The sequence below is a fragment of the Plectrocnemia conspersa genome, unplaced genomic scaffold, assembly GCF_051122295.1.
Source record: "Plectrocnemia conspersa isolate PC_06_02 unplaced genomic scaffold, ASM5112229v1 ptg000013l, whole genome shotgun sequence".
Lineage (NCBI taxonomy): Eukaryota > Metazoa > Arthropoda > Insecta > Trichoptera > Polycentropodidae > Plectrocnemia > Plectrocnemia conspersa.
The window spans coordinates 1230526-1256630 of record NW_028277177.1 but is presented as its reverse complement, the minus strand read 5'-3'; the positions used below and the strand labels follow the sequence as shown (position 1 = coordinate 1256630).

The 26105-nt window shown below is 37.3% G+C and overlaps 4 protein-coding genes across 4 annotated transcripts; 2 read left to right on the top strand and 2 right to left on the bottom strand.

Annotated features, from left to right (window-relative positions):
- Positions 1-860: 860 nt before the first annotated feature.
- LOC148226895 (uncharacterized) lies at positions 861-3954 on the bottom strand. Its single transcript, XM_088202077.1, has 2 exons — positions 2998-3954; positions 861-2748 (listed from the first exon to the last, which is right to left on the bottom strand). Exons 1-2 carry the CDS (start codon positions 3949-3951, stop codon positions 967-969), a joined length of 2736 nt encoding a protein of 911 aa, XP_088058203.1. The 5' UTR covers positions 3952-3954; the 3' UTR covers positions 861-966.
- Positions 3955-4715: 761 nt separating this feature from the next.
- MED16 (mediator complex subunit 16) lies at positions 4716-12401 on the top strand. Its single transcript, XM_088202078.1, has 17 exons — positions 4716-4877; positions 5004-5305; positions 5370-5505; positions 5572-5741; positions 5812-5985; positions 6062-6252; positions 6321-6503; positions 6567-6701; positions 10207-10345; positions 10418-10538; positions 10824-10910; positions 10989-11128; positions 11192-11382; positions 11448-11646; positions 11715-11824; positions 11928-12157; positions 12226-12401. The coding sequence occupies exons 1-17, from the start codon at positions 4795-4797 to the stop codon at positions 12251-12253; spliced, it is 2619 nt and encodes an 872-aa protein (XP_088058204.1). The 5' UTR covers positions 4716-4794; the 3' UTR covers positions 12254-12401.
- Positions 12402-15279: 2878 nt separating this feature from the next.
- On the top strand, positions 15280-20032 carry Ack-like (activated Cdc42 kinase-like). The gene has a single exon (XM_088202076.1). It carries the CDS (start codon positions 16013-16015, stop codon positions 19415-19417), a length of 3405 nt encoding a protein of 1134 aa, XP_088058202.1. The 5' UTR covers positions 15280-16012; the 3' UTR covers positions 19418-20032.
- A 2958-nt stretch (positions 20033-22990) lies between these two features.
- Positions 22991-24493, bottom strand: LOC148226892 (uncharacterized). Its single transcript, XM_088202148.1, has 3 exons — positions 24364-24493; positions 24217-24292; positions 22991-24143 (listed from the first exon to the last, which is right to left on the bottom strand). The coding sequence occupies exon 3, from the start codon at positions 23920-23922 to the stop codon at positions 23116-23118; it is 807 nt and encodes a 268-aa protein (XP_088058274.1). The 5' UTR covers positions 23923-24143; positions 24217-24292; positions 24364-24493; the 3' UTR covers positions 22991-23115.
- Positions 24494-26105: the final 1612 nt, after the last annotated feature.

The following is a 26105-nucleotide window of genomic DNA, read 5'->3' as shown; positions in this document are numbered from 1 at the left end:
AAGAGGTCCATTTATGTATGTGTTTATTTAAGTTTTATTATGGGCAAAACTTGGCACTCTGGTAACACTGATGTGGATATCTCTCTTAGCGACTTTGACGGACTCGCAACCACCGGTGCTGCCTCGTGCACTAATTACCTATATATTGTAATAACTATGTAAACCAAATAATTGTTCTTTATAAAATACTATCAGTAAAATGAAATTATTTTTCATTCGGTTGATAATACCGCTAGTTTATTATGCGAGTTTAAAAACGCTGTGTCAATTTCTAATTTATGTAAGAAAAAAGGACTGCTGGAATTATTCGTTAATTTTTATTATGAATAAAAAAAATTACGTGAATTTGAAACGGTAGTAAATAGTAGCTTGTACCAGGCAGTTGTATTGAAACGGTGGTACGTATATGCACTGGCTCCCGGTGAATCAATGTGGCTCAGTGGCACGATCGCAGAAACGTAGTTCTGATGCGTATGAGAGTATTAGCATTAGCACGGTGTTTTTTCAAGCGTGCGACTTGAGAAACAATGTTTTACCGGCCTTCAGTGGTTATATTGATGATAAATAAAAAAGTAGGCATTCCTTTTTATTGATAAACTGAGCAAAAAAAATAATGATTAGGAATATCGCATTAACTTTTTCTCTAGTTAAGAGTATAAACGAGTTTGCGTGATATTATATTATGTGATATCTTTATAAATATGCCAAATATAATGTTAATATTTTAGGTTTTCTCCAGATTATAATTACATATTAAATTAGATAATAAAGAGTGATGTTTGCATACAGTTGTTTTTAGTAAATAAATATTCGGTACGTACAGTTTTCAAATCAAACTGCAAAATACAATGTATTATTTTATATGTATTTAACTGTGGTTGCGTCGCACCCGCACCGCGTCCCGCTGACTACTGCCCCCGCGACCGCAGTATTGCCACTATGCCACACGCCCTCCTGATGCCCTCATCATACATATTCCTCGAGATAGCGAGGCCGTCGTCGCTGTCGTGCTGGTCTGCGAACGGCTTCTTGGTCGGTTGGGGCCTCCTCTGCTGGGATTCGATGCGGCGAAGGACCGTATGCCTGCAATAGCGCACCTTCGACCAATCTGGTGCCATGCTCTTCCTCCGGGGCTCTTCTCAGGTCTAAGACGTGCCGTGGGATTCCGTCTACGATAACATTGGTTGATGATATCACGCCTGTTACTCGTCCCTTGGCCCACGTCTTCGTGCACGACGGTTGAGCTGGCTTGACTAGTACCATCTCGTTGACCTCAAATCTCGCCTGCTCCGTCGGTGGTTCCTCAACCGCTACCGCCGGGTGTCTCCATATGTATTCATGCACCATTCTTGCCGGTGCAGAGGCGGCGTCTTTTCCATCCTTCGGTGCAAGATTATACCAGAACACTGCCCGGGTCGGTGACACGTCACTTCTCGCAGCTGTTCTCTTGATTGTTCGGTGGTGGCGTTCCACAATTCCGTTTCCCTGAGGCCTGTATGCTGCTCGGAATCTTCTCCGAACATTCCATTGCTGACACAGCTCGGCTACTCGTTCGGATCGAAACGCCGTTCCGTTGTCCATTAAAAGTTCTTGAGGCGGCCCCCTTTCGGAGAATATTTGTTCCAGGTTTGTCGCGATTTCGAGCGCAGTTTCGGAGCGCAACTTTCTCCACAGTCCAAATCTACTTGGGCCACAATCCACAACTGTGAGATATTGGCACCCTTGATGGTGTGTAACGTCAATCGCTAGCCTGATCCAGTTTTCTTCGACTCCGAGCGCGCCTTCGTCGTGCTTCGTCGGGTGCGGGTCGATCAGCTGACAGGTTTGACACTGGCGTACGCACTGCTCGATCTCACCCCGGGTGGCGCTGGGCGCAACCATACGCGCGAGGTGGAGACTCCGCTCCACTCCAAAATGGTGCATGTCATGCAGTTCTTTTATGGTGGCGACGCAGACTGGTTCAGCTCTTCTGACCTGGTCCACCCAGGACTTCTTGACTCTGGTTAGGGCGTCCGCTCGGTTTTTATGAGAAGGTACGAACGTGATTTTTACGACCATACCGTACTCATCAAACAGTTCGCGTAGGACGCCCAGTCGTCTCCTGACGAGCATCTCTGCGGCGCCGGACACTTTCGCCTTCGGTCCCGACTCACACGCGGAGTTCAGCCAACTAACGACCGTCGCCGAGTCTGTCAATATTGTTAGCTTCCGAATGCCCCATTTGACGGCCAAGTTTACTCCTTTGAGGACGGCATCTAGCTCTGCTACATTGATGTGTCCGACATCCGTGAGTTTCCGAAGCCAAGCTGCGTCCTCCACCACCTCTCCGTCGATTTCGAGCGCCACACCGTATGCAATCGAGCTCGCGTCACACCAAACTCTTCCATGCTCCGTTTGCGAAACGTTCCACTTCCCTCGCACTGGATCTTCTGCATCCACTCTGGCCAGGATCTCTCGCATAACCTTCTCTGCTCGTTTACCGATGAGGTCTTCCCACGACGTGCCTTCGCATGCACGCTTTACGAAGCTGCAGGCCACTCTTAACCAATTGCCTATCGGATAATGGCCCACCAACTTTCCGCAGATGGAGAATAGCACTCGCCTCGTAATTTTATTTCCCCTCTCAAGCGTCGGAATGGCGTTTCCCCGCCTAAAACGAAGGTCTCCGTCTGCGTCCCGTCTCACCTCCAATCCCAGCACTCGTCCGCCGTCCAGGTTCTCCGTCGGCTTTGACTTTAGTCCGAATCTCTTCAAGAGTGCTTCTACTCGACTCGCTTTTACGATGCTCTCGTCCACAATTATATCGTCGATATAATTATCGGTCCCTCGTCGAACCTCCGCGTCCTGCGATAGTACGTACTCCACGATTCGACTCATTATTTTCGGAGCGCTACTAAGTCCAAAGCCGAGTCTCGTAAGGCAGTATGTTTTTCCTTCGAAACATACCAGCTGGTGGCGCCACAGGCTCTCGTCCACTTTGACTTGTAGATAAGCCGCCTTCAAGTCGATCAATTTAAGCGGTCCTCTCATTCGCCTCCACTTGCGCACAGTTTCGTCGCACGCAGGCGCTTCCATCCCCGAGTTGCACTCCACGAACTTGTTGAGTTCGCGATAATCAAGTACCGGCCTAACTTTTTGTTTATTCGGCTGAGCTACAGCCATCAGCGGCAAAATCCCTCTTTGTTCCGCCCTCCATGGTTGCAGCCATCCCTCGCCAATCCACTTCTGCATTTCAGCAGTGAACTTCTCACGAAGTTCCTCTCGTTCGACGCTGCTGTAGTGAGAGACGTTGTTCCTTAGCATCGCCGGAGGACCGTCTTTCCAGTTCCAGGTCGCCGTCCATGACTCGCCATCGAACGCTGCGCTAAAATCGCGATCTTTGATTGTCGCAGGGGGCAAACTCGCAGCTGCGGCCGCTTCAATCTGTCTCTCACCGACTCGCACTCGCCAGCGCCTCGCGACCGGCGCAGACGACGATTTGCCGAAAAATCGCACACTGTCACCGCAAATCTGCACCCCCCCGAACTGCCGAATAACGTCCATTCCGCACACTATGTCCACGCCGGGCAGCAGATTTTCCATCGCGAGACACTCGACAGTCGTCGATTGACCATCGATCGTCAGATTCACTGTCTTTGTCCCTGTGCATCGCACTCTCGAGCCGTCAACTGTTATTACTGTCACTGCACTTGTCTTTTTTACTCCTGCCGACCGGCACGACACTATTGTTTGAGCGCATCCCGAATCGACGAGCGCACGGGAGGCCCGTCCGTCGATCGTCGCAGGGACAATCGGTAACGCCGCGACGTTCACTTTGGGAGACCCACCGGCGCACTGGACCTCCCGACCTCTTTTCCCGCCGGGCAATCGCGTTGAAAATGGCCCGACCCACCGCACGACCAGCATTCCACCCTCGTCTTGCAGTCTCGTTGCAGATGTGGGCCACCGCATCGGAAGCACTTCTTGCTGCCCCCTCTCCCCGCGCCGTCGTTCGTCGCTCGTCTCGCGCCGCTGACAGCGGCTCCCGCCGCCCCGACACTAGCGCCCTCCATGCTGGGTTGCCGCTCCACGTACTGCTCCAGGAGTGGCCTCGCGAACTCGACCAACTCCGACGGGGTTGCCGTTCCGCTCGCGTCGCGCGTCCCAACAGCGGTCGCCACTTCAGCTGGTAAACAGTGAACAAAATGGCGCGACAAAAAAGCATCGCTGTTGAGGCCTGCGACCGTCGCGAGCTTCCGCATCTCCTCCATAAACACTTCTGGGTGTTCGCCATCCCATTTCCGCTTCATCAGCATGGTGTAGGCCTTTCTGCCGTCAGGAGCGAACACCTTGAACAGCGCCGCTTTAATGGCGCCCACGTCGTTCTGCGCTGTCTCACTGAGCGCGTCGACGATGGTGCTAGCGCGTCCCTCCAGAAACAATGGCACGATGGCCGCCACGTTTTCGTCACCTCGGAGCTTCGTCACTCGCTCCAGCTTGGCGAACCAGGCCACAACGTCGCCCTCGCCGTTGAACGGTCGCACCACGTCACAAATGCGCATTCCCGCCATACTGCCCGGATAGCTTGTGGTTGCGTCGCACCCGCACCGCGTCCCGCTGACTACTGCCCCCGCGACCGCAGTATTGCCACTATGCCACATTAACGAAAATTAATAATTTATATAATCATTACAGCAACTAATCTTACATTGTTATAATTAAGCAATATTTTTAATAGTGGCAACATCTAGCAAGATACTGTCAACGGTATTCAGTGTCTGTGCGTAGTGTTTACGTTTTCAAAGATAAAATGCTATGATAAACGCTCAACAAAATATGGATTTAATATATACATTACACAGAAAACCTCTGAAATGCGCTCCGCCTACTTTAGAAAGGTTCGTCAAAAATATTTCTATAATCTTATGACTTTTATTGTACATTTCATAATCGTTTGCCAAAATTTATTAAAAAATTACGATTAATTTTTCAATAATGAATTGATACATTTATAATTTGTTCAGTTTAAACGGCGGACCGACTCTGTGCACGATTTCGACTGGAAACATCGCAGCTTTTACTTCTTTGACTCAATTGCAAGACGACGCTGGGCACACATGGGGCTCTCACGTGTACGTCTGCGACATCGACACTCCGTGGGACAGCCACTTGATAATATCTCTATCGAATCAGATCTCGGCGTTGGAATGGGACCAACAAGGCCGATACTTGCTCATAGCCGATTCGTCTGGAGATATTTACTTTTACGGATCGAGAGACTATCTGTTGAACGAATGGGATTGCTTTTATAAAGCATCGTTCCCTGGTGAGTTAAATGATTATTTACTGTAACAACGTACATTATTTACATAACCTTTAAACGTACGCAGGAGAACATATTATAAAAGCGGCATTCTTTCACAACGGCCGTAAGATTTCGTTATCTTCGGACAAGAAGAGCGATCAGACGCCGTGTACGGAAAAGTTTCAATATCTACGATTCGCTCCGTCGGTGAGACAATTTGGGTACGTTTGTAAATGCGATTGTGATTTATAGCGAATTTTTAAACTCAACAATCGATGCACTTATAGGGGTGTTGCTGCAGAAGGTGCTATTTTTATAACGGCTACTGGAATGGTAGGAGCTGTTCTCTTGCCTTTCAATAATCCCTATCGATCTACAAGAGCTCTTCTCGTGGCGAGTGAATCTTTAGGTTCTACCCGAGGATATATAACAACTGCCGATATTTGCTATGGGAAAAGTAATACTTGATATAATTTCTATCTACTGTATTTAAATTATTTTAATATATTAATTTTGATAAATTTCAGATGGACATTTTTTGGTGGCCGTTTCATCCGGAAACATATCTCATCCGATACAGTGTTACCGAGTGTCCGTTAAGAAGTCTTGCTCATTGCAAGACGAACAGAAACCTTTAGTTGTGACTAGCCAAGCCTTACCTAGTTTTTTTCTTAGAGAAACAATGATAAAAGATACACATTGTAAGTATATACATATGTGCATATATATATATCATCATATCACATACTTTTATATTGGTAATTTAATGTATATTAGGTACACAAATAGTTCAAGTGAGATGGGCATCTCGCGAGGATACCGACTCCCTCATAATAGCCGGAAACGGACCTCCAGGAAGAGGAGCTTGTATAGAACTGTGGGGTTTGGTCGAACGAGCACTTCCTGTTCATTCATTATTAGTGAAAGGTTCCACTTCTCCTCGCGTTTCGGATTGCTTCAACACAGTTGTAAGTACACAATCATCTATAACAGTGGATTTAATATAAATATTATTATTTTCTTATTAAATCTTCAGCTATGGCAACATCAATGCAGTTATCGCTCCATTTCCGCTCAAGTTGTATCGGTGACTTCTAGCAAAGTTCAGATAGCTTGGTCCGTGGCAGGATCATCATTAATGGCGCCGTCTCTTCCGTATATATTCGTCTCTTTGAACGATAACACAGTCCATTGCCTTCATAGAGATACTCTTAAACAAGTATGTAATACATGTTTATGTCTATAGTACTTTGTTTCTAATTATTTTTTATTTTATTTGTAGGCTTGTTCTGCATCACTGTCGCAAGCTTGGTCTTTAGTCGATAATATGGTGATGGGAGGTGGTACTCCTCCGAAGCAAATCAAATTTAGTCCAATGCACGGAGGACAAGGTAGTCCCGGTCCTTGCAATTCTATGGTAAGTTATGATTGTATTGCTGACTCAATTTTACACATTAAATCCTACGAGTTTTTGCGATAACTAAGACAAAAACTCGATTTTTTTTAAATAATCATCAAATTTTTATTAGTCAACGTTTTAGAGTCAAATTTGATACGTTATTGAAACCAGAATACAGATGATAATAAAAAAACACAGCTTTTCATTTATAATATCATGCTATTCAAACTATTGTAATATGTTTAATTAGCAACAGATGAAGTGGTCGATATATTCAGTTTATTGTTTTTTCTAATTAGTAAGTATAATTAACCCTTAGACCGCCGACCGGTAAATTCTTAATTACTCGCTGTACGCCATGCGTTTTTAGCGATATAATTTTTTGGCTACTTACTCTGTTTAACACATCATTACAGCCAAAATACTCAATTTTTATATTTTAAAATTATATATGTATGATTAACATGATTTAAACATTCTAATTATATCAATAAACAAACATTTTTAGTCGTATTGTTGGAAATATAAAGTGAACAAAACTAAATCTATTGGTCGGTCCGCGTGTTGGCTCGCGTACACACACCTACACACACATGTACGCGCGCGGCACTATACAAGCGAACGACAAGCAGGGTCATGCTCACACTGAGACAATTTTAATATATAAATCTGCAACGCATTTTTTCTTCGTCTGACCTACATCCTGTTATAAAAATTTACAAATCGACAAGACTTCTTTGATGCATACAAAATCACATATATCGTACACAAAAAAAACCCTAATAACCAAACCGTTTGTTTTTGATCAATGGTATTTGCAATTGGTTGTTGTTGAAGGTTGTCATATTTCTTTATATATATAAATCATAAATAATAAAACTTGATAGCAAGATACGATGTTACATTTAACTATATATAATTATATGTATAATTTATAATATATACATATTCTTCTTCTTCTTCCACGGCACTACAACCGGTGATCGGTTTTGGCCTTTCCACCTAATTTCTTGTAGGGCTTCTAGATATATCTTGAGTTTTAGTATTTCTTCCGCTATTGTTTGCATTTTTCCTGGTTGTAATATTGCACATTCCAGCTTCCAAAATTGAAGTCCAATCGTTTATCTAGATTTCGATCGTCTAGGTCAGGGTTTCCCAAACTTTTTGAGCGACGGAACACTTCGTAAATCCGAAAATTTTGGCGGAACACTTATTTTGCTGTACCCAACTTCTAGGTACTAAAATCTTCGCCTTCATTATGAAGTAGAATATGTTCATTCTTTTAATTTACTCCAAATTTTTGTGAAATATCTATTTAGGCTCCATGGAACACATATTTTGGATTCGCGGAACACCAGTGTTCCGCGGAACATAGTTTGGGAAACCATGGTCTAGGTCATTATGAATCGGGGCGGATTTATTATTTCTTTGTGATTTTTTCATAAATATTTGGATTTATCCACGTTGGTTGGTTTGCTCCATGATAGAAACCTTCCTCCTTTATCCGGGCTTGGGACCGGCAAGAGTGCAACATATCTACACTCCAGGCGGAATATGTAATATATATTACACACACACACACACACGTATATATACAATAAATAATAAACTTTTCGACCATCGTGACGCATTGGGGTAACCTGTTAGGTCACGATGGTATTAATTTAATGTAAATAAATAAACATATTACAAATAAATTATAAAATAATAGAACAAGTAAAATAAAATGATTCTACGACAAGGAATCGTTTTTGTTATTATTATTATTATTATTATTATTATTATTTAATATTTACAAAGAGTTATTATTGATATTTTATTAATTATATCTTATTTATATTTATTAATAAGTATTTAATAGTAATTATTATTATTATTATTTAATTATTATAAACAATAAAAACCAATCACAAAAACAGTTGACAATATTAAAACAGTCGAAATAACGTATAAATATATTCACAAGTATTTACAAATCACAATTATCATTGAAATATTGATGACATAATTTAATTTCGATTCATAAATTAAAGTATAAAAGAACGAATTTCCGCGATGCGTTTGTGCTAACCCTAAAAGTGGCCTAAAGTAGCACGATCGAAACCGCGCACGAAATACAAACGACTAAAATTAAGGCGTGACTTTATAATTATATATACCACTGCTTCATCGCAAATTCTATAAATAAAATTACTGAAATCGTTTACTAGGAACTCAAACTGATTTTTAAAACATATATTGCCAACTTTTACCTTCCCGTTTCTTTAAAAAACGAAGGTTTTAACGAGCGCATCATATCATGCGCATGGCGTTAGACAGTAGATTTACTCGCGCATGATATGATGCGCTTGGCGTTGAAAGGATTAATACAGTTTTAAAAAAACATTATTTCAGTTTTAAAAAAACATTATGCGCTAAACACCATACATAAACTTATAATTCCTCATATTGAAACAAATATAGGTCATTGATTTTGTTGTAGCTTCTGTAAGGTATAACAAAATATCAGTCATATTTCTGAGTGGATGTGTAACAGATGCTTTTTACTATTATTATTTAACTAAATTGCAAACCTCTTTTTAAATGATACAAAATATTTCCATATATTGAACCATTTTGACCAATAGTTACAAAATCCTGAATATTCGTTTATGTAGTGTGCAAATTCACACAGTCAAAAATGCACTAGGAACAACTGCATATATCTCGGAAGTGCACTCATCACATTTATATTTTATAGCGCACAGCTACACAATGGCTTTAAAATCAAGCATTAAAATTAAAAATTGATTAAAAAAATCAGAATGAATCAAAAATAATGTTTAAAACCCAAAAAGTAATGGGTCCGGTATTCGCACACTCCATAGCTTCGGTACCTCATGCCAGTGAAGAACCGACAGCTAGTTATATTATATTAAATATTTCTTGATTCTTGATTTAAATAAATTTTATTTACAAAATACAGATACATTTAGAATTGCACTTAAACAAAAAACAGAGGTTCAATAAAAAATATAAGTGAGAAAATAGGAGGGGTTCCTCTAATTCAACCGTCAGATTAAAATTTAAAATTTTTTTTTGAATTATTTATTTACAATGTTTATACATAAACAATTAGTATTTTTTTTATTATGATATTGCCGTGTAAAGAAAACATCCCATTACTATTTTTTTGTCAGTATCTTTACAAATAATTATATGTTACTGTACACATATACTTTTTATTTTTATCTCATTTAACCACTTAAACGCCAGTGACTCACCAGTGCGTCATACGTTAATTATTTTTTTAAAACAAGTTAACGATTTACTTACAAATAATATTTTTTTAAATTACTTAAGGTTATTGTACTAGCTTCATTTATCATATACCATTTATTTTATATTTATTTTTAGAAAAATATACTGACCCATGAAGAAAAATAACAGGTTAATCACTAAATAGTTGCTGGCATTAATAATCCACATATAAGTAGTTAAGAGTTCATAGACAATTTAGTATTTGAATTTATTTATTTTTCAGTGTCTTCCAGCAACTCTACAACAACCAGGAGCTGCGATATCTTGTTGTGATGCTTCGTGGCTCGGAGGCGTACTCCTCGTTATCGATAGTACATCTCATTTGTATTTATATAAACTACCACAACCTGCCACTGACACTGGTAAGAAACTTAATAATAATAAAAAATATTATGTCGATGACTTTCCTTTCTTATCTCTTATTCATTTTTTAGGCACTCCAATTGCGATACATCACACCACTACTTTATTAGAATATTCGATGATTACTGGTTTTGACGCTTTAGATATAATGATGGTTTTGAAGCAGAGTTCCTTAGCATCAATTTATGATAGGTATATATTATATTATTTTAATCTATGTCTCATTTGTAACAGGAAGCTTATTGCGCTTCTCATTGGTTCTGTAATATTCTTCGGTATAAAAATGGGTCTATTACCATGGGAAGGACGTCGATGAACCCGCCCCCGCAGGATCACAAATGAATCCGTGATTTTTTGGTGTTTCAAGTTAGTTTTACTAAGAAGATGAATATTTTTAAAGTTGATGTGATGTTTTTATAATTTGTTTATAAATATTGAATAATTCTCCGACAAGATAAAATATTTTAATAATTATAGGTTCACTGAAAGTTTTCTCCGACAGCCAACTGTATGGCAACAATTACACTATACCAAATGGCTGTGTATCAGAGCAGCATTATCTAGGTATATCCCTATCTATGTTTCTTGACAAATTTCGGCGACTGTCAATATATATATATAGTAAATCATATTGTTTTATAGAATGACTATTTCGGGACAAGCGAGAGCGTCTGATTTAACATCTCTTCTTATGCTTCATTCCATCTCGACGGCTTTTAAAAGTCTGCTAAGGCCCTCTGATTTAACGTCGCATGACAAAGGCCCCACTGAAAGTTTAGCTGGTAAATAATACATTGAATCATTAATAAATAAATGTATCAGATATTAAATGATTACTTTTTTAGCTGTCATATCCGAGCAAGCCACTCCAGTCGCCGATATAGATAAAGCTCTAATACACTTGGAAGCCAAGGAGTTTGCCGTTGAGCCTTCAGCGCTACAATCTGCTCAACAGCTTATTCAATGGGCTGCTGAAGTGGCTTTAGCGGCCATGGCCAGACTGCCAACTTCCGCCGGCACTAGTTCTGCACACGGAGTACGTTAGTCTATCATATATGATCAAAAATTAAAGGCATGATATACAATTATTTTATATTTCAGTATGAATTGCTAAGAGACGCTAGCGCCTTAAACACAATGAGAGAATTGCTAGTCGTCGTTAGAGTCTGGGGTCTTTTGCGACCCCATTGCTTACCAGTATTCACTCGGTCGACTGAGAGTGTCGATGTACTTAGTCTGTTATACAAACTCTTGACCCGATTAGCTCATAATGGATGCGAACCTGATGAAGCATTATTAGGTATGACTCAATATTAATTTGTTATTCAGATTTAATACAACATTATTTTAATAATTTGCACTTTACAGAAGAATGTAATTCACTACCTTCCCTAGTATTAATACCGCAAATAAATGAATCTCTTCCGAGGACCTGCATAGTATCACCTATGCTGTACTGTAAAAATTTACCTCTTCAGGTAATTAAATATAGATCTTGGGCTACCAGAAGATCCAAACTAGGATTTTTTAAGTAGTTTCTAAGGATATCTTAATCTAATGTGTGTATTTTATATTATACAGCTGGAATTCGGAGAAGAGCCCGATATGTTGAAGTATATACCAGATATTGCACCTTTAGAAGGAAGCATAACGTCAGATTCCTGTATGGATTCAATCAGACATCTTCACTTAGGTCAAAGACCCTCCGCGATTAAGAGATGCGGGCGATGCGGAGCTGCGGCTGCTAGACAAGCCTCGCAAAGGACGACTGCGATTCGAGCGTGGGATTTGAGATGGCTTTCCGCATGCAGGTTTGCCAAATAAATCCATTTTTATTTTAATAATTTGATTTAACATTCTAAGAATCAATTTATTGCAGATGCGGAGGATTTTGGACTGGAGAATAGTTTTTGAACGCTTGGAGAAATATTTAAAATCAGATATTTTCTACTTTTTTATAAAAATTTATGTTCTACTTAAACAATGCATAAATTTTGTCATACTGCCGATATGTATTATTTATTTTACATACAATACACACTTTTTTATAAGTGATGTTTATTTGTTTTAATTAGTTATTAAAACGGCTCTTAACCCTATTTATTTAGAGTATCAGTAAATATTCTAAGACTCCAAAAGTCTTAGAATATTTACTGATACTCATATAAATTTTCAAATCAAATTAAACATATAAATTTTCCAGGACTACAGCATTTAGCAGATTTTGTGAAAAATACATATAGGTATTTTGCGACGTTTTATATAGTTTTTCTTTAACAATATTTTTGTTGATACACAGTAACTTATGAAATTATATCATCTAGCTGTGGTAAAAATTATTGAGATTATTTTTTATTTACAGTAAATCACAAAAACAACTTTAAGGAAATATTGGGACACCAGATTTAAATCAATACCTCAGCTAAATCTGAGATCTATTTTATTAATTATGAACTATTACTGCAGCTTACAATAATTTATTTATATTATATTATTCAAAAATAATATTATATTATTATTATTAATAATTTGACAATAAATAAAAAAAATTTGACACCATAAAAAAACTTTAAATATTTAATTTGATTGTCATTGTTTCTCATTTTGTTGACAATCTTTGAGAGATATTTAACACTAGATTTACGATACTCATCAAATTGATGGGTTTCTGATTTGATTTGTATCAGACCATATTTTTTTTAGGACTTTTTATATATGAACTATGCAAATATAAACGCAATTTTTATTTTCGGAACCTTCTTATTTTTGAAAATCTGGTCACTGTATACATATTTTTAATGACACCCGTCAAATAATTGTGTTTATACCCATAAAACTAGTGTTAAATAAACTTTGGGTGACATTTTATTAGAATAGCACCGTTTTTAATGTCTTGCTGCCTTTGATGCATTTTTACTCTTCTATTTCCCTTTTTTTAATTATGTTTTGCTTATTTCGAGCTAAACTCTTTTATGAAATATTTATATAGTTATATATTTTTTCATTCTGGATATTTTCACGTCCACAGCAAATATTTATATAGTGCTGCTACATCTAGCATTTCCGTAAATAATTTGAAAGTCTATCTTACTCATTCATTCGTCATTTTATCACCTGTCCTGTGTCAACCGGACCTTTTGATTAGTTAGTGATGCGAATGTTGTAGTTTATATAAATACAAACAAATTACTATATCGAGGTCTTGCAATTTTGTCAACAATAACTTGGATGAATATGTCAAAATGTACCATTTAAGATAAAATTGTAATCATAGTATCGGTTGGTAAACCCCTACCAGGACCAGCTTCAGAGTATTCAGCACCCCGAGCTCTAAAAAAAATCTGGGAAATTCTTAACAATTTCATCTCAGACATTTTTAAACGAATAAAAATTTTCTAGGTGACCTTTTTTACAAACTTCCAACACCGTGTTAAATAGCATTAAATGGCACCCCCATTCGGAGTATATGACGTCCCCTTCGGGTGACTGCCCTTACAGCCCACCCCTGCCCCCTACTAGTGTTATACTGAAAACTTGAAACTTAATATAGATACAGCTGACATCAGCGTGTATTTTATACAAATTATGCTATTTTAACTTTGAGGAAAAATAGTAGAGTGTAATTCAGATATATCAATTATGCAAATATATATGTACATACACATATTTCAATAATTTTAATATTCCATAAATATTTATTATACAACTATAACTACTAAAATATTAAAATAACTGATATGATATTTTTCTTGCATTTTAAACAATGATAAGTATCAAGGGCAATGTGCGTTATCTGCAATTCTTGATTATAAATAAATTGTTACTAATATCGCCAAGAATGTATTAACCACAATTGCAACAACAATGAAAGCAAATAATAATACATATGATGAATTTATATTTATTAATCACATTAGGGTTACCACAATATATATATATATATATATATATATATATATATATATATATATATATATATATATATATATATACATATACGAATAACTAACAGATCGTGTGAATACTAAATACGAGAAGAGCAGAGGTCCCAAGCTGGACCCTCGAAGAACAACAGAAAGGGTAATATTCTCTTGATTATCGTTCATTATAGGTTACGAACTGTCTATGATCGCTGATTCTGGAAAAAAAAGTAAGTCATTTCAGTTTTTCAGGAGGGGGCAAAAGTTAGCCAGTCGGGGGTCGTTTTTTAATATTTCATTTTCATTAAAATTCAAAGCAATTTTGCTCAAAAGCTCATTTTACAAATGCAAGGAGGGGGGCGAATGCCCTCGCCTACCTCTCTCAAAAACCTTCCCTGTGAAATAATCGAATAAAATCATCTGAGCAATCAAAATCTGACATATTTTTCACTAATAACAAACTTTTTTCAAAATTAGAATATATGACATTATTTTTACTTTCACATCAGAAAATTGGTTACTGTTTTAACCTAACCTAACTTACGCAAATTAACCAAATCTAACTTTACCTAATGAAAGTTCTAGAACTAATTTCAATTTTAGAACTTTCATTAGATCAAGTTCAAAATACAAACTAAGCCAACCCATCTCTTAGGGGAAAATAAGCGGAAGAGAAGTACAGACAGACGTCGTTCACGCATATTGCTCCATAGCTTGTCCGCACTTGGATATTCATGTTTTAAAAATATGATAGCTATCCTTACCTATATTATTACGGACTTCTGATATGACAGTAGCGGTCAAAGTGTATTCAAACCGAATTTCGCTCAATAGGATGGCGCAAAAACAATTATCACTTCTCAGAAGTCAAAAGCAATAAAATCGTGTCGGCGCCGTTGCAGTGGAAATGCTCGGTAGCGAAACATCATCCACTAACTCTGTTAATTTATATTTATTATTTATTCAACCTTTCGGAAATTTGGCTACGGGTGGTAATTAGACACAGATTGAGTCGCTGCTGTAGTATTTTATTGTAGGTATATGATGTTATATATATATACTATATAAAAATGGGTGAACAGTGCACGAATCCGCACTGACCATGCGAGCCTGCCAAAGTCGCCAAGAGAATGTGCCTGCGTTACGTCAGTGTCACCAGAGTGCCGCAATAAAACCGATATATAAATACAATAATTGAATTTTTTATACATAAACTTATTTTGACGGCTAGGAACTGGGACTTGTTCGCCATGACGTCTGGAAACGTCAAACGTGGTGTAAGGGTTTATTGTCTTTTAACTTATTGTTGGCTTCTATAAAAGTCATCAAGAAAATCGCCAGTACTCGTTGATGGCATAAACCTTTGAGTCTAATAATATAGATATTTAGTATAATTTAAGACTATAACTCACTTGAATATATTGAACCATATTACACATAATAAAAAAAAAACACGATGGCCGATTTTTTTGCTGTTAGGTCTTAAGTATTTAATTATGGAAGTATTTTCAACCGAGTAATTATGACAGTTGTGCAATTTTGAGTCGGTAGACTCTGATTAAATGGAATTTTTAAGAAGCGCACGCTCGCTGTAGCAACCCTGTTACTGAAACCAGTGGTCGTCAAGCTCGTTTCTCGCCGACTGTCATGTCACGTCCGACCGCGGTGTTGGTAAATAATGCGCAACCATAAAATAAAGTAGGAGATGGCATTCTGCCGGAGACGATAGCCCAGACGACGTTCGATATGGATCCGGGCCTGGGGCTGTTCGAGTTCCTGAACGAGGCCGAGCTCCAACACTACTACGACGCGTTCAAGTCTGAACTCAAGATACAGAAGCCTTCGCAGTTGAAATACGTCACGGACGATGACCTCCAACAGATGGGAATGTCCAGGCCGGAGCAGAGGCGCCTCAAGAAGTATTATTGCAAGTATTACCCGCAAAACTATCTATCTAAAATTAAGCGGCTACTCGGACCAGTCAAAAGAGAAGAAGGCTATCTGCCGAGTCATCCGCAGCCCGAACTACCTACACCGGCGCCCGGGGCCAACAAGCACATCATTCCTACCGAAAACATAACCGTGAATAAGGAACTGGGCGTTGGCGAATTCGGCGTCGTGCAACAAGGAGTGTGGACGGACAACGGAAGATGCATACAAGTCGCTATAAAATGCCTGTATCGCAATCAAATGCACACCAACGCTATGGAATTCTTGAAAGAAGCCGGAATAATGCACGACATCGAACATAAGAACATCGTTAGACTGTACGGAGTCGTTTTGCATCCGCAGTCTTTGATGCTAGTGACGGAATTAGCTCCGTTGCGATCTTTGCTCGAGTGTTTGAAAGAGACGTCGTTGAGATCTAGCTTTCCCGTGTTGACGTTATGCGACTTTGCCATACAAATATGCGAAGGTATGACTTATTTAGAAAACAAGCGATTGATTCACCGTGACTTGGCCGCTCGTAACATCCTCGTATTCGCTAAGAACAAAGTTAAAATATCAGATTTCGGATTATCGAGAGCTTTGGGAGCCGGTAAAGATTACTATCAGACGAATTTCAACGTTAATTTGAAGCTTCCGATCGCTTGGTGCGCTCCGGAATGCATCAGCTATTTGCGATTCACCTCCGCTAGTGACGTGTGGGCTTTCGGCGTCACAATGTGGGAGATGTTTTCGTACGGTTTTCAGCCGTGGGCCGCGTTTTCTGGACATCAGATTTTAGTCGCTATCGATACGCCTAACTGTCAACGTTTAGAGCAACCGGAATGTTGTCCCAAAGAATATTACATGTTAATGATAAAGTGTTGGGTGCACGAACCGAACAAGAGACCCAAATTCACCGATATATTAACCTTACTGCCTGATTGTAAACCGGAACAAGTACAAGCCGCCGTTTCGGCTCAATCAGATTCGATCAAGAAGCCGGATCAGCTAGATTATAAAGTCGGCGATGTTATAACAGTTCTAGATAAGACCGGGAGCCGTTGGAAAGGCGCTTTGAATAATGCGGCGACTGGATTTTTCAATCCTTTGAATACCGTTTCTTATCTCGGATCTAGTTTGCCTTCCACTTCCAGTTATCAATCGCCGATGGAAACAAACAGTAGCTTTAGAAGCTCATTGATAAGGAGCGATAAGGATCGCTCTACGATGCGTAGGAAATTACGGAGCGATATGATTTCGAGTCCTCAAGGCGAGGTCAAGCATATGGGACATGTTGGTCTAGATGGAGCTTATTTCGGAGACGTATCATTTTTAGAATACAACAATCTACCGAAGCAGATTGTGACTCCGTATAAACCGTCCGAGGATTTAGAGCAGATGCCGCTCATAAACCCGAACTCGCCTTCTCACCTCACCGGAGATAACGGCTCCTTAGTGGCGCATTCGATGCTACTAAGAGAATCGATAGATATGTCGAAAAACATAATATCTCTCGCTGAAAAGATAACGGAACCGCCCGGATCCAACGAATACAGAAACGTAGATAACGGACACGAGTCGCAAAATTCCACTTTCAATTTCGACGCTGTATCTATACAAAAGCACATGCCAAAGTTTAAATGGCCCAAGAAAAAAGATAAGCATCAAGATAGCGAAACTCACGGGTCGGATTCGAAGAAGCCCGATTCGGGAACACCGGAGACCGAGACACAAGTCCACGATTATCAAGAGATATCGGACGAAGACGATCAGAAGACTTCCGATTTCGAACAGTCGTTATTAGACGAAATGGAATCGATGTTCCGAAGCTACGGAGAATCAAAATCTGACTTCAATCACAAAGAGGATTCGAAACCGAACACTTTTGGCACTACGAAGAAGAAGCACTCGATGAAACCGATTTCGGCTCACGACGAACGCACTTTAGACTCTGCCATCGCTTTAGCGAATAAACTGACGGTGAAATCGATGACCGATTTGGAACAGGCCGAAGTGCCCAACACTCCGACGTCTCCTGTGGAACGTTCTAAATTTTCTTTTCTCTTTCCGTTGCTCGGGAGCGCTTTGGGAACGTCTCAAGGCTCTATCGGCAGCGTGAGTAAAGGAGAAAACGGTAAAGAGCGTCGTACTTTCAGCCAGGAAGCGCAAAGCGTGCCGGACATTCAAGGGAGTCTCACGGAAGAAAGTAAATTAGCTTACGAGAGCTTAATTGAACAGCCGTGTCGTTTAGAAACGACGCTTTTGAAAATCAAGCAAAAGCAAGTGCCTCCTCTTCAATTGAACGTTCATTCAATAATTACTAAGAACGCCAATTCTATAGATTGCCATAAGTTGAAGGACGAGTTTTGCAATGCGAAGAACGTATCGATCGATACGCCCGATTCGGTAAATCACAATCCTATTCCGGTACCGCCGAGAGATCCAAATAAGCATATAGACGCCGGAAAGAGGCACACGCGTAAACATCCACTGGTTATGCAGTCGGTCTCCGAAGACAGTGCTATATTTAATACGCCCGAAATTGAGACGAAGCATCCGTTCGAAGACATATCGACAAATAATTTCTTCCATAACGGTTCCAAGAATATGTATTGCGCTTCTCTGAACCCGTTCGATACTCCGTCTCTGAACTTCGAAGCTCAGATCGAGAACGATTTTAATTCTATCGACTGCATCGACGGACACAATCCCATATTTGAAATGAATAAAAAAGATTCGAGCAATATTTTCGAGACTCATATGTACTCCAACAGCGTAAATCGACCCGTCGCTCAAATGTTATCCTTCATAGACGACAGTCCGACTGCGTCGTTTCGAACGTTCAAGTCTTACGAAGATCGAAACAGCGGCGATTCAGAAATGAACGCTCTAATGAAACATTCTCCGGATCGAGTCTCGGTGGAAGATCTGTTGGAATTCGCCGATCAAAAGCCGTGCGGTAGACAGAGAGGAACGGATTCGGACGAAGTGAGGATCATGTGCAAAGTCATGAATCAGCAAGTCTCTCCCGATAATTGTTTGATGGCTTTAGAGTTCGCTTCTTGGAACGTACATAAAGCGATCAAGTTGGCCAAATTAAAATTTATGGGTTTGGACAGTCCCACGTTGTACGACTGTTCTGTCGCCCTCGAAGGATGCGAATGGGACGTGACGAGAGCCGCTGCCATGCTCGCCGACTCCGCAGACGTCGCACAAGTTTAACTATAGCAATAAACTTAGAAAGACTACTTTTTGCTAACGATTTACAAAAAAAATATATTCTCGATTGTATTATTAGTATTTAGTATTAGACGTACATATATACATACATATTTGCAGCCAAATTCTTGAATTGTGTTTGTTTAAAAAATTCTTTATGATTTGTTATTAATTGAACTAACAATGCGTTTAATTACTAAATCATAGCATTTATTTTGGTGTTACTCATATTAAATTATTATTTTGCGTAATGTGCTTATTATTAAATATTTATGCTAACAAGAGTCGATGGCATGTTACTTAATCTTTATACTATTTAAGCTTACTTATATATTTATTTTTTAAATATTATACTAATTATACAAACGTAATCTCAATTTTGAATCTTGCGTATTAAATGTACGACGTACGAATTTTAACTTTTAACTTATTTAAGACTGTATGCATTTGAAATCCAAAAATTATGTGCTAATTAATTAACTCGCAGAAGACTGATTATTTAATTAATTGTATTATACATTAGGTGTTTTTATATCAATTTTCTTTTTGAGTGCCTTTTGGACCGTAAACGATATTTGTATGTTTTATAATTTTGCATTAATAAATAGATCTCGTGGATTTTAGAGTTTTATTTCAATTATTGTATCAGTGGAGTGAGATTTTCCAATCTGGCGAAAATCTTATGAGACCTTTCCTCGTTCAACGTAAGTCGATCTGAATCTTTAAAACAAGTTTTCGAAGGCTATTGTAGCACTATTTTGGTATCATAAGACAAGATCAGAATAGAAAAGCTGTGACGGCTGGCGCTTTTCGATGAGTATTTTTTATGCAAAAAAAGCATTGCCTGACACATTAAGCTGACTATAATTGAGTGAAAGGATACTGGTTGATTAGTGACGGGCCAACGCCAAGCTTGCACACGTGTACAAGCAAGCATATAATGAAACAATTCGGCGCATGTATCAAATGTTTTGACTTGTATTAGTACATATGTTAAAATTATTTTATTAGTGGTTTTCAATCTGTGAAAGAACAAAAATTTAAAACATAAAATTTATTTTATATTTACACATAAACTCAATATAAACAAAAATGCTGGTTTTAAGAAATACTTGACAAAATGCATTGATTTGGTTTTGCTACTTTTTTATTATAGTAACAGTTAAGAAACGTCCATTTGCTGTTCAAACCCAAACCTAACCTAAACAAATATAATAACAGTATAATGGTAAATTTATTTAGGTTTGAACAGCAAATAGACGTTTCATAACTGTTAAATTTGATTGTGGCGTCTTGATAATCAATTAATACCAAAATTTGGTCTAAATAAAATAATTAATAACTTAATTTTTCGGTTTCATTTATTTATATATAATTATAAATCACATTTTTTAAGTAGATTCGTTTCAGAGAAGTATTCATGGGGTGTTCACTATTCTGACCAACGCTCTATGACGGCTCACAGAAATTATGTTTAGAGGGGGGGGGGGTCAGCGGAATTGTGTAATATATTTTTAATAATCATAATTTTTTAAATTTATGTAGCAAACTATTAAACGTATTTATGTAGTAAAACGTTTTTTTGCTACATAAATAGATTTAAAATTCAAACTGGTTAGGTGCGAACGAGCAGTAGTGAGTGAGCGTTTGTCAGAACAGTAGACACTACATAAACATAACATAACAGGTTATTGCAGGAATTCTACGGTTTCTGTTTCGATACGAGACAGTTTGAACACATTAATTTTCAATCAATGAAAATAAAATTTATAATCAAATTAATAAATATTTTTTAGAATAAATTGTCCTCTAATAACAAGAAAGTACTGAAAAATTTACTTTTAAATATTTTTTAATTAAAACATATTAGCCGATGAGAGGTGACAGATGTCAATTAGAAACAGCTTGAACCGCTGCAGTAGTATTTTATTGACGATTTGATGAAGTTACATGTTAATAAATAGACGGTGCGCGAATCAGCAGGCTGGACCCGCCAGGGTTTGCCAGTGAAGGGAACCGTCACGCCAGTGTTACCAAAGTGCCGCCAAATTTTGCCCAAAATAAACTTAAATAAATACATATAATCAGGCCTCCAATACATCCATTATTTTCCTTTAACACTCCACGCAACGTATCATTTTTCGTGGAAACAAAATCAATGCATTTCGACAACTATTCTTCAAAACCATTTATTTTTATTCTATTTTATTAGTATTGAGTTTAAATACATTAATTTTCTTTGTAAATATTCATTTAAACTATAAATAAAACAAACTTTTATTTTGATCTTATGAAACCCACAGATTGAAAACCACTAATAAAATAATTTAAAAATATTAGGCGTACCAAGAATTTCGCCGTTATTTTCAGATGGTCTAGTTTGAGTTTGTCTGTTTACATACGCGGCCGTAGAAACATCTTTGTGAGATCTTTTTTTGTAGAACTGTTTGTTGAGGATATTTTTCGTACAAAAATTCTTATTTTATTCTCAAAGGTAATATGCTTAAGCCTGAAATCAAGTGACGAGCGTTCCCATTGCGACGGCGCCGGCACGATTTTATTGCTTTTGACGTGAATTTTTGACTTCTGAGAAGGGATAATCGTTTTTTGCACTCTCCTATTGACCAAAATTCGGTTTATATGCGCTTCATTCGACTCTCACTTATTGTAAGTAGTAAATATTGCCATAGAAAGTCTTAATATGAACGCTAGATAACCTAGTATTTCGTATGGTGTCAAATATAATATTAAATTACTTTAATTTGAATTTTATTCTTGCGCTCATGTAATGAGTTATTAAAGTATTAATAGGGGGAGGGGCGCAAATTTAGTTCTACACTTTAACACTTTTCCTAACTTTTTAAATGTCTGTGAACTGATGTAGGCGACACGTTGATCTCGGACCTGCTTTTATGGCAGCCCTAATATCCTCACTAACAACCTCTAAGGACTACCCACCATCACGTAGATATTCAATGGCAAAATTCCCGGAATGAAAATTTTAGAACTACATTTGACACTTCTTTCATTTAATGGCATCCCGGTCCATTACATTACAGATATTTTTAACTGCTATTGTCACATTATGACCAAATTAAAACTCACAAAGCATTATGAAGCTTAACTGAGATTATTTTATCTCCACTGCCATCGTTGATTTAGGGTTGAAAATATCGTAACAACAATATCCTGTTACTAAATAGAATCATTGATAAGACACCGAAAGAATAATGAAATTATCGTTAGTTTATAAAAAGTTATACATTTTTGTTAGATTTATGTGTGAGCGAAAGAAATGGAGGATGTCTAACCACACTTGCCTGATTCGTCCGTACGTATTGCAAAAAATTGTATGAGTATTTAATAATTGGGGGGTTTACTGTACATTGCAGGCTTAAAATCTACCCGTCGAATCACAAACTATATACATGTCTATGGCAATTCTGATTGTTTTCAAGTATTTATTGTCTCAGTTTTTTAAAAACATCTTTAGTCTACAAACATACTTTGAAGAAGCTGTTAATGGATTGAAAATAATATTGCTCAAGGAAAAGGATTATGAATAACAATCATATATGATATATAAAAAATAGTGTTTATTGTAAATAAATTGATAAAACCAGTTTTAAGCAATTAGTAAAAATATATATGTATAGTAAAAATCATAGAAGTGAGCTTTAAAATTTATTATAAACTCTTGTTTATGATTTAGAAGCACGGTGAACGGTTTTAGTGTGCAACTGGAGATACTGTTTAGTTTTAAATGCTTTTTTACAAACGGAACACTCAAAATCAGTTGTATCGGTATGAATATTCATATGATTCAAAAGCACATATCTGAATCTAAAAGCTTTTCCGCATAGTTCGCATTCAAAACTTTTAGACTTTTTGTGAATATTTTTAATGTGCCGTAAGAGATAGCCCTTAGTCTTAAAGCTCTTACCGCACTCTGTGCACTTAAAGTTGCTAGAATTAATGTGAATATAGAAATGCTTTATAAGATCGCATCTAAATGTGTACGCTTTTCCGCAGTCAGCGCATTCAAAGTTTTTAGACTCGGAGTGATTTCTGTTTTTGTGTTGAATGAGGGACTGTCTGGTTTTAAAAGCTTTGTCGCACTTGGAACATTTGTAAACGTTGGAATCGCTATGAGTGTTCATATGATAAGAAAGGAGGTATTTTAATTTATATAGCTTTCCACATAATTCGCATTGAAAATTGTTAGAATCGTTGTGGATATTTCTATTGTGCGTCAAGAGATAATCTTTAGTTTTAAATGATTTTCCGCACTCGGAACACTCGTAGTCGCATGCATCGCTGTGTATACGTATATGATTTAAGAGGACCGATTTGTATTTGAATACTTTACTGCAATAATCGCATTCAAATCTTTGTGATTTGCAATGAAACTTTACATGATTCATGAGTCCTGACTCGAATTTGTATACGCTTCCACAGTGCTTGCATTCATAATCACCGGGAACGCTGTGAAGACTTGTAAAATGCATCGAAAGAGCCTTTTTAGTTTTAAATATTATTCCACATTTAGAACATTTATTTTTAAAGGGGTTAGGGTGATCTTTTAGGTGATACGAAAGGAGAGTTCTACTCTTGAACGCTTGATCACATTTGTTACATTGAAAGTCGAGACAATCTACGGTTGACCGTTGGAGAGGTATATGCTTATCATCGGTGCGATTGTAAAGGACGTCTTTAACGTCGTGTTCATCTGAAAATGTTCATTGGTCAATTAACTATACATTATATTATAAAATAAATTGCCGAGTAAATAACTTTCTAACCTATCTCCAACCTGTCGTCTAGTTCGACCCTATTGTCTCCGTCGCAGCCATCGTATTCTATCTTTACATTTTCAGACTGGAAAACGACGTTTAAACAATTAAATTTAGTAACTTTAATATATATAGATATTATTCAAAAATCTGTACCTTAACTATATATTCGAATTTCTTCAAAGATTCATAAGTTTCTCCTTCATTTTTAAAGTCAGGCTCTACAAATATTTACACCAAATTATTATACGATATTAATCTATAACTTTTTTACATTTATACCTGTTTTGATATGGAATGAAAATGACATTTTGGAAATTTGCGTTGAAAATAACCAGTAACCTGATCAAAACATCCGTTCGCTCGACAGTTATACATTTGGTCTAAACATTTAACTATCTGCCCATGTCAGAACGTTGCGCAAAGTATCTACTAATCAACAGCCGAAACTGCATCGGAAAGCTTATTTTAAAAATAATAATTTAGATTTATCATTTTTTCTATTGAGTTTTGATATATTTAATTATCTAATGTAAGGTTTACTTTTTTATTATTATTTTTAATTGAAAAGTTGTTGATCTTCTGCGTACAGATGAAAACTTGAATTAGTAACTGCAGTATTTATGTCATTAATACATAACATAAAGAGCAGAAGGCCCCGGCTGGACTCTTGAGGAGCTCGTGAAGGAGTGAAATACTCTTTCGACAATCGGTCGCCATAGGCACATATATCTTTGTTCCAACGACAGTTGTCGCATACAACTTTACGCCCAGCCGATATTTATATCATATTATATAACGCCCATGCGACATAATGCTCACAAACAAAAGGACCATAATGATTTTTTTATAAAGAAAATAATACCCATTTTTGGTTCCGCCTTCAATTTTTATATGCCCACTAAAAGGGCTAATTAATAGATGTAATTTTTACAAACATTCAGTGCATACAGAAGAAGCATAAAAATAATAAATTCGCGCAAGCTGAAGATCCACGACTAAGAAAGTATAAAGTTAATACTAAATTTTGACATTGTATGTTTTTCGTATTTTAGTTATGAAAGAAAGAAAATTTATTATGAAGACATTGACAACACTAATAACACTTGTATGTGGTGAATACATTTTAATTAGTCTAGCTTATTTTTATTTATAAATCTGCATAAGAACTATATGTACATTTTCATCATTACACATTTCCATTTCATAGAATTCTTGAATGTTTTTTCATAAAAAAAATCATTCTGGATATTTTGTGTATCAAAGACCTTTTCTATGTCTAGCAATAAAAGACCAGAACTTTTTTTCATATTAAATATATGCTTTGTTGATGCATAGTTGAATGATGTTCACAGAAAGCAAATTGTCCATGAATGAGTTTGCTATTAAGAGAGATATGATTTTTTCAAATAATTTGCTAAGTGACGGTAGTATACTGATGGAGATAGTGAATTGGTATGTTATCTGCTTTGCCAGGTTTTTTTATCAGATGAATTTTTGCCATTTTCCAGATAATTAGTAAATATCCAAAAGATCAATTAATTAATTAAGTACTTAAAGCATACAAAATGAACGTTTTTAATCAGTAGGTTATTTAATTTTTCTATTCCTGGAGTCTTTCTATTTGATAATCGTTTAACAATACTAAGAATTTCAGAGAAGCCGACTTTGTTAATGGATTTTTTATCTATTTGAAATCTACTTATATCTTTAATTGCCTGGTCCACTTTATTTTTTGGCATTGTACTCGTAATTTTGTGTAAGTTGATAAGAAGTAGAAAAATTCTCAGCTAATATCTCGACCTTTTCCTGAATTGTGTTAGCCATGTTTGTTGTTCCGGATCTTAAAGTGGTATATTTGAGTTTTTATTTTTAAGCAATTTTCTCATTCTCCATAT

Excerpts from the sequence above, each read along its gene's own strand:
- LOC148226895 (XM_088202077.1), bottom strand. The coding sequence starts at position 3,951 with ATGCGGTGGCCCACATCTGCAACGAGACTGCAAGACGAGGGTGGAATG. Across the intron at positions 2,749-2,997 it reads TTAAATTGATCGACTTGAAG|AGATTCGGACTAAAGTCAAA; the intron begins GCGGCTTATCTA and ends GCACTCTTGAAG.
- Ack-like (XM_088202076.1), top strand. The coding sequence starts at position 16,013 with ATGGATCCGGGCCTGGGGCTGTTCGAGTTCCTGAACGAGGCCGAGCTC.
- MED16 (XM_088202078.1), top strand. The coding sequence starts at position 4,795 with ATGATAAACGCTCAACAAAATATGGATTTAATATATACATTACACAGA. Across the intron at positions 4,878-5,003 it reads GCTCCGCCTACTTTAGAAAG|TTTAAACGGCGGACCGACTC; the intron begins GTTCGTCAAAAA and ends TAATTTGTTCAG. Across the intron at positions 10,539-10,823 it reads TTAGCATCAATTTATGATAG|GTTCACTGAAAGTTTTCTCC; the intron begins GTATATATTATA and ends TAATAATTATAG.
- LOC148226892 (XM_088202148.1), bottom strand. The coding sequence starts at position 23,922 with ATGCATTTTACAAGTCTTCACAGCGTTCCCGGTGATTATGAATGCAAG.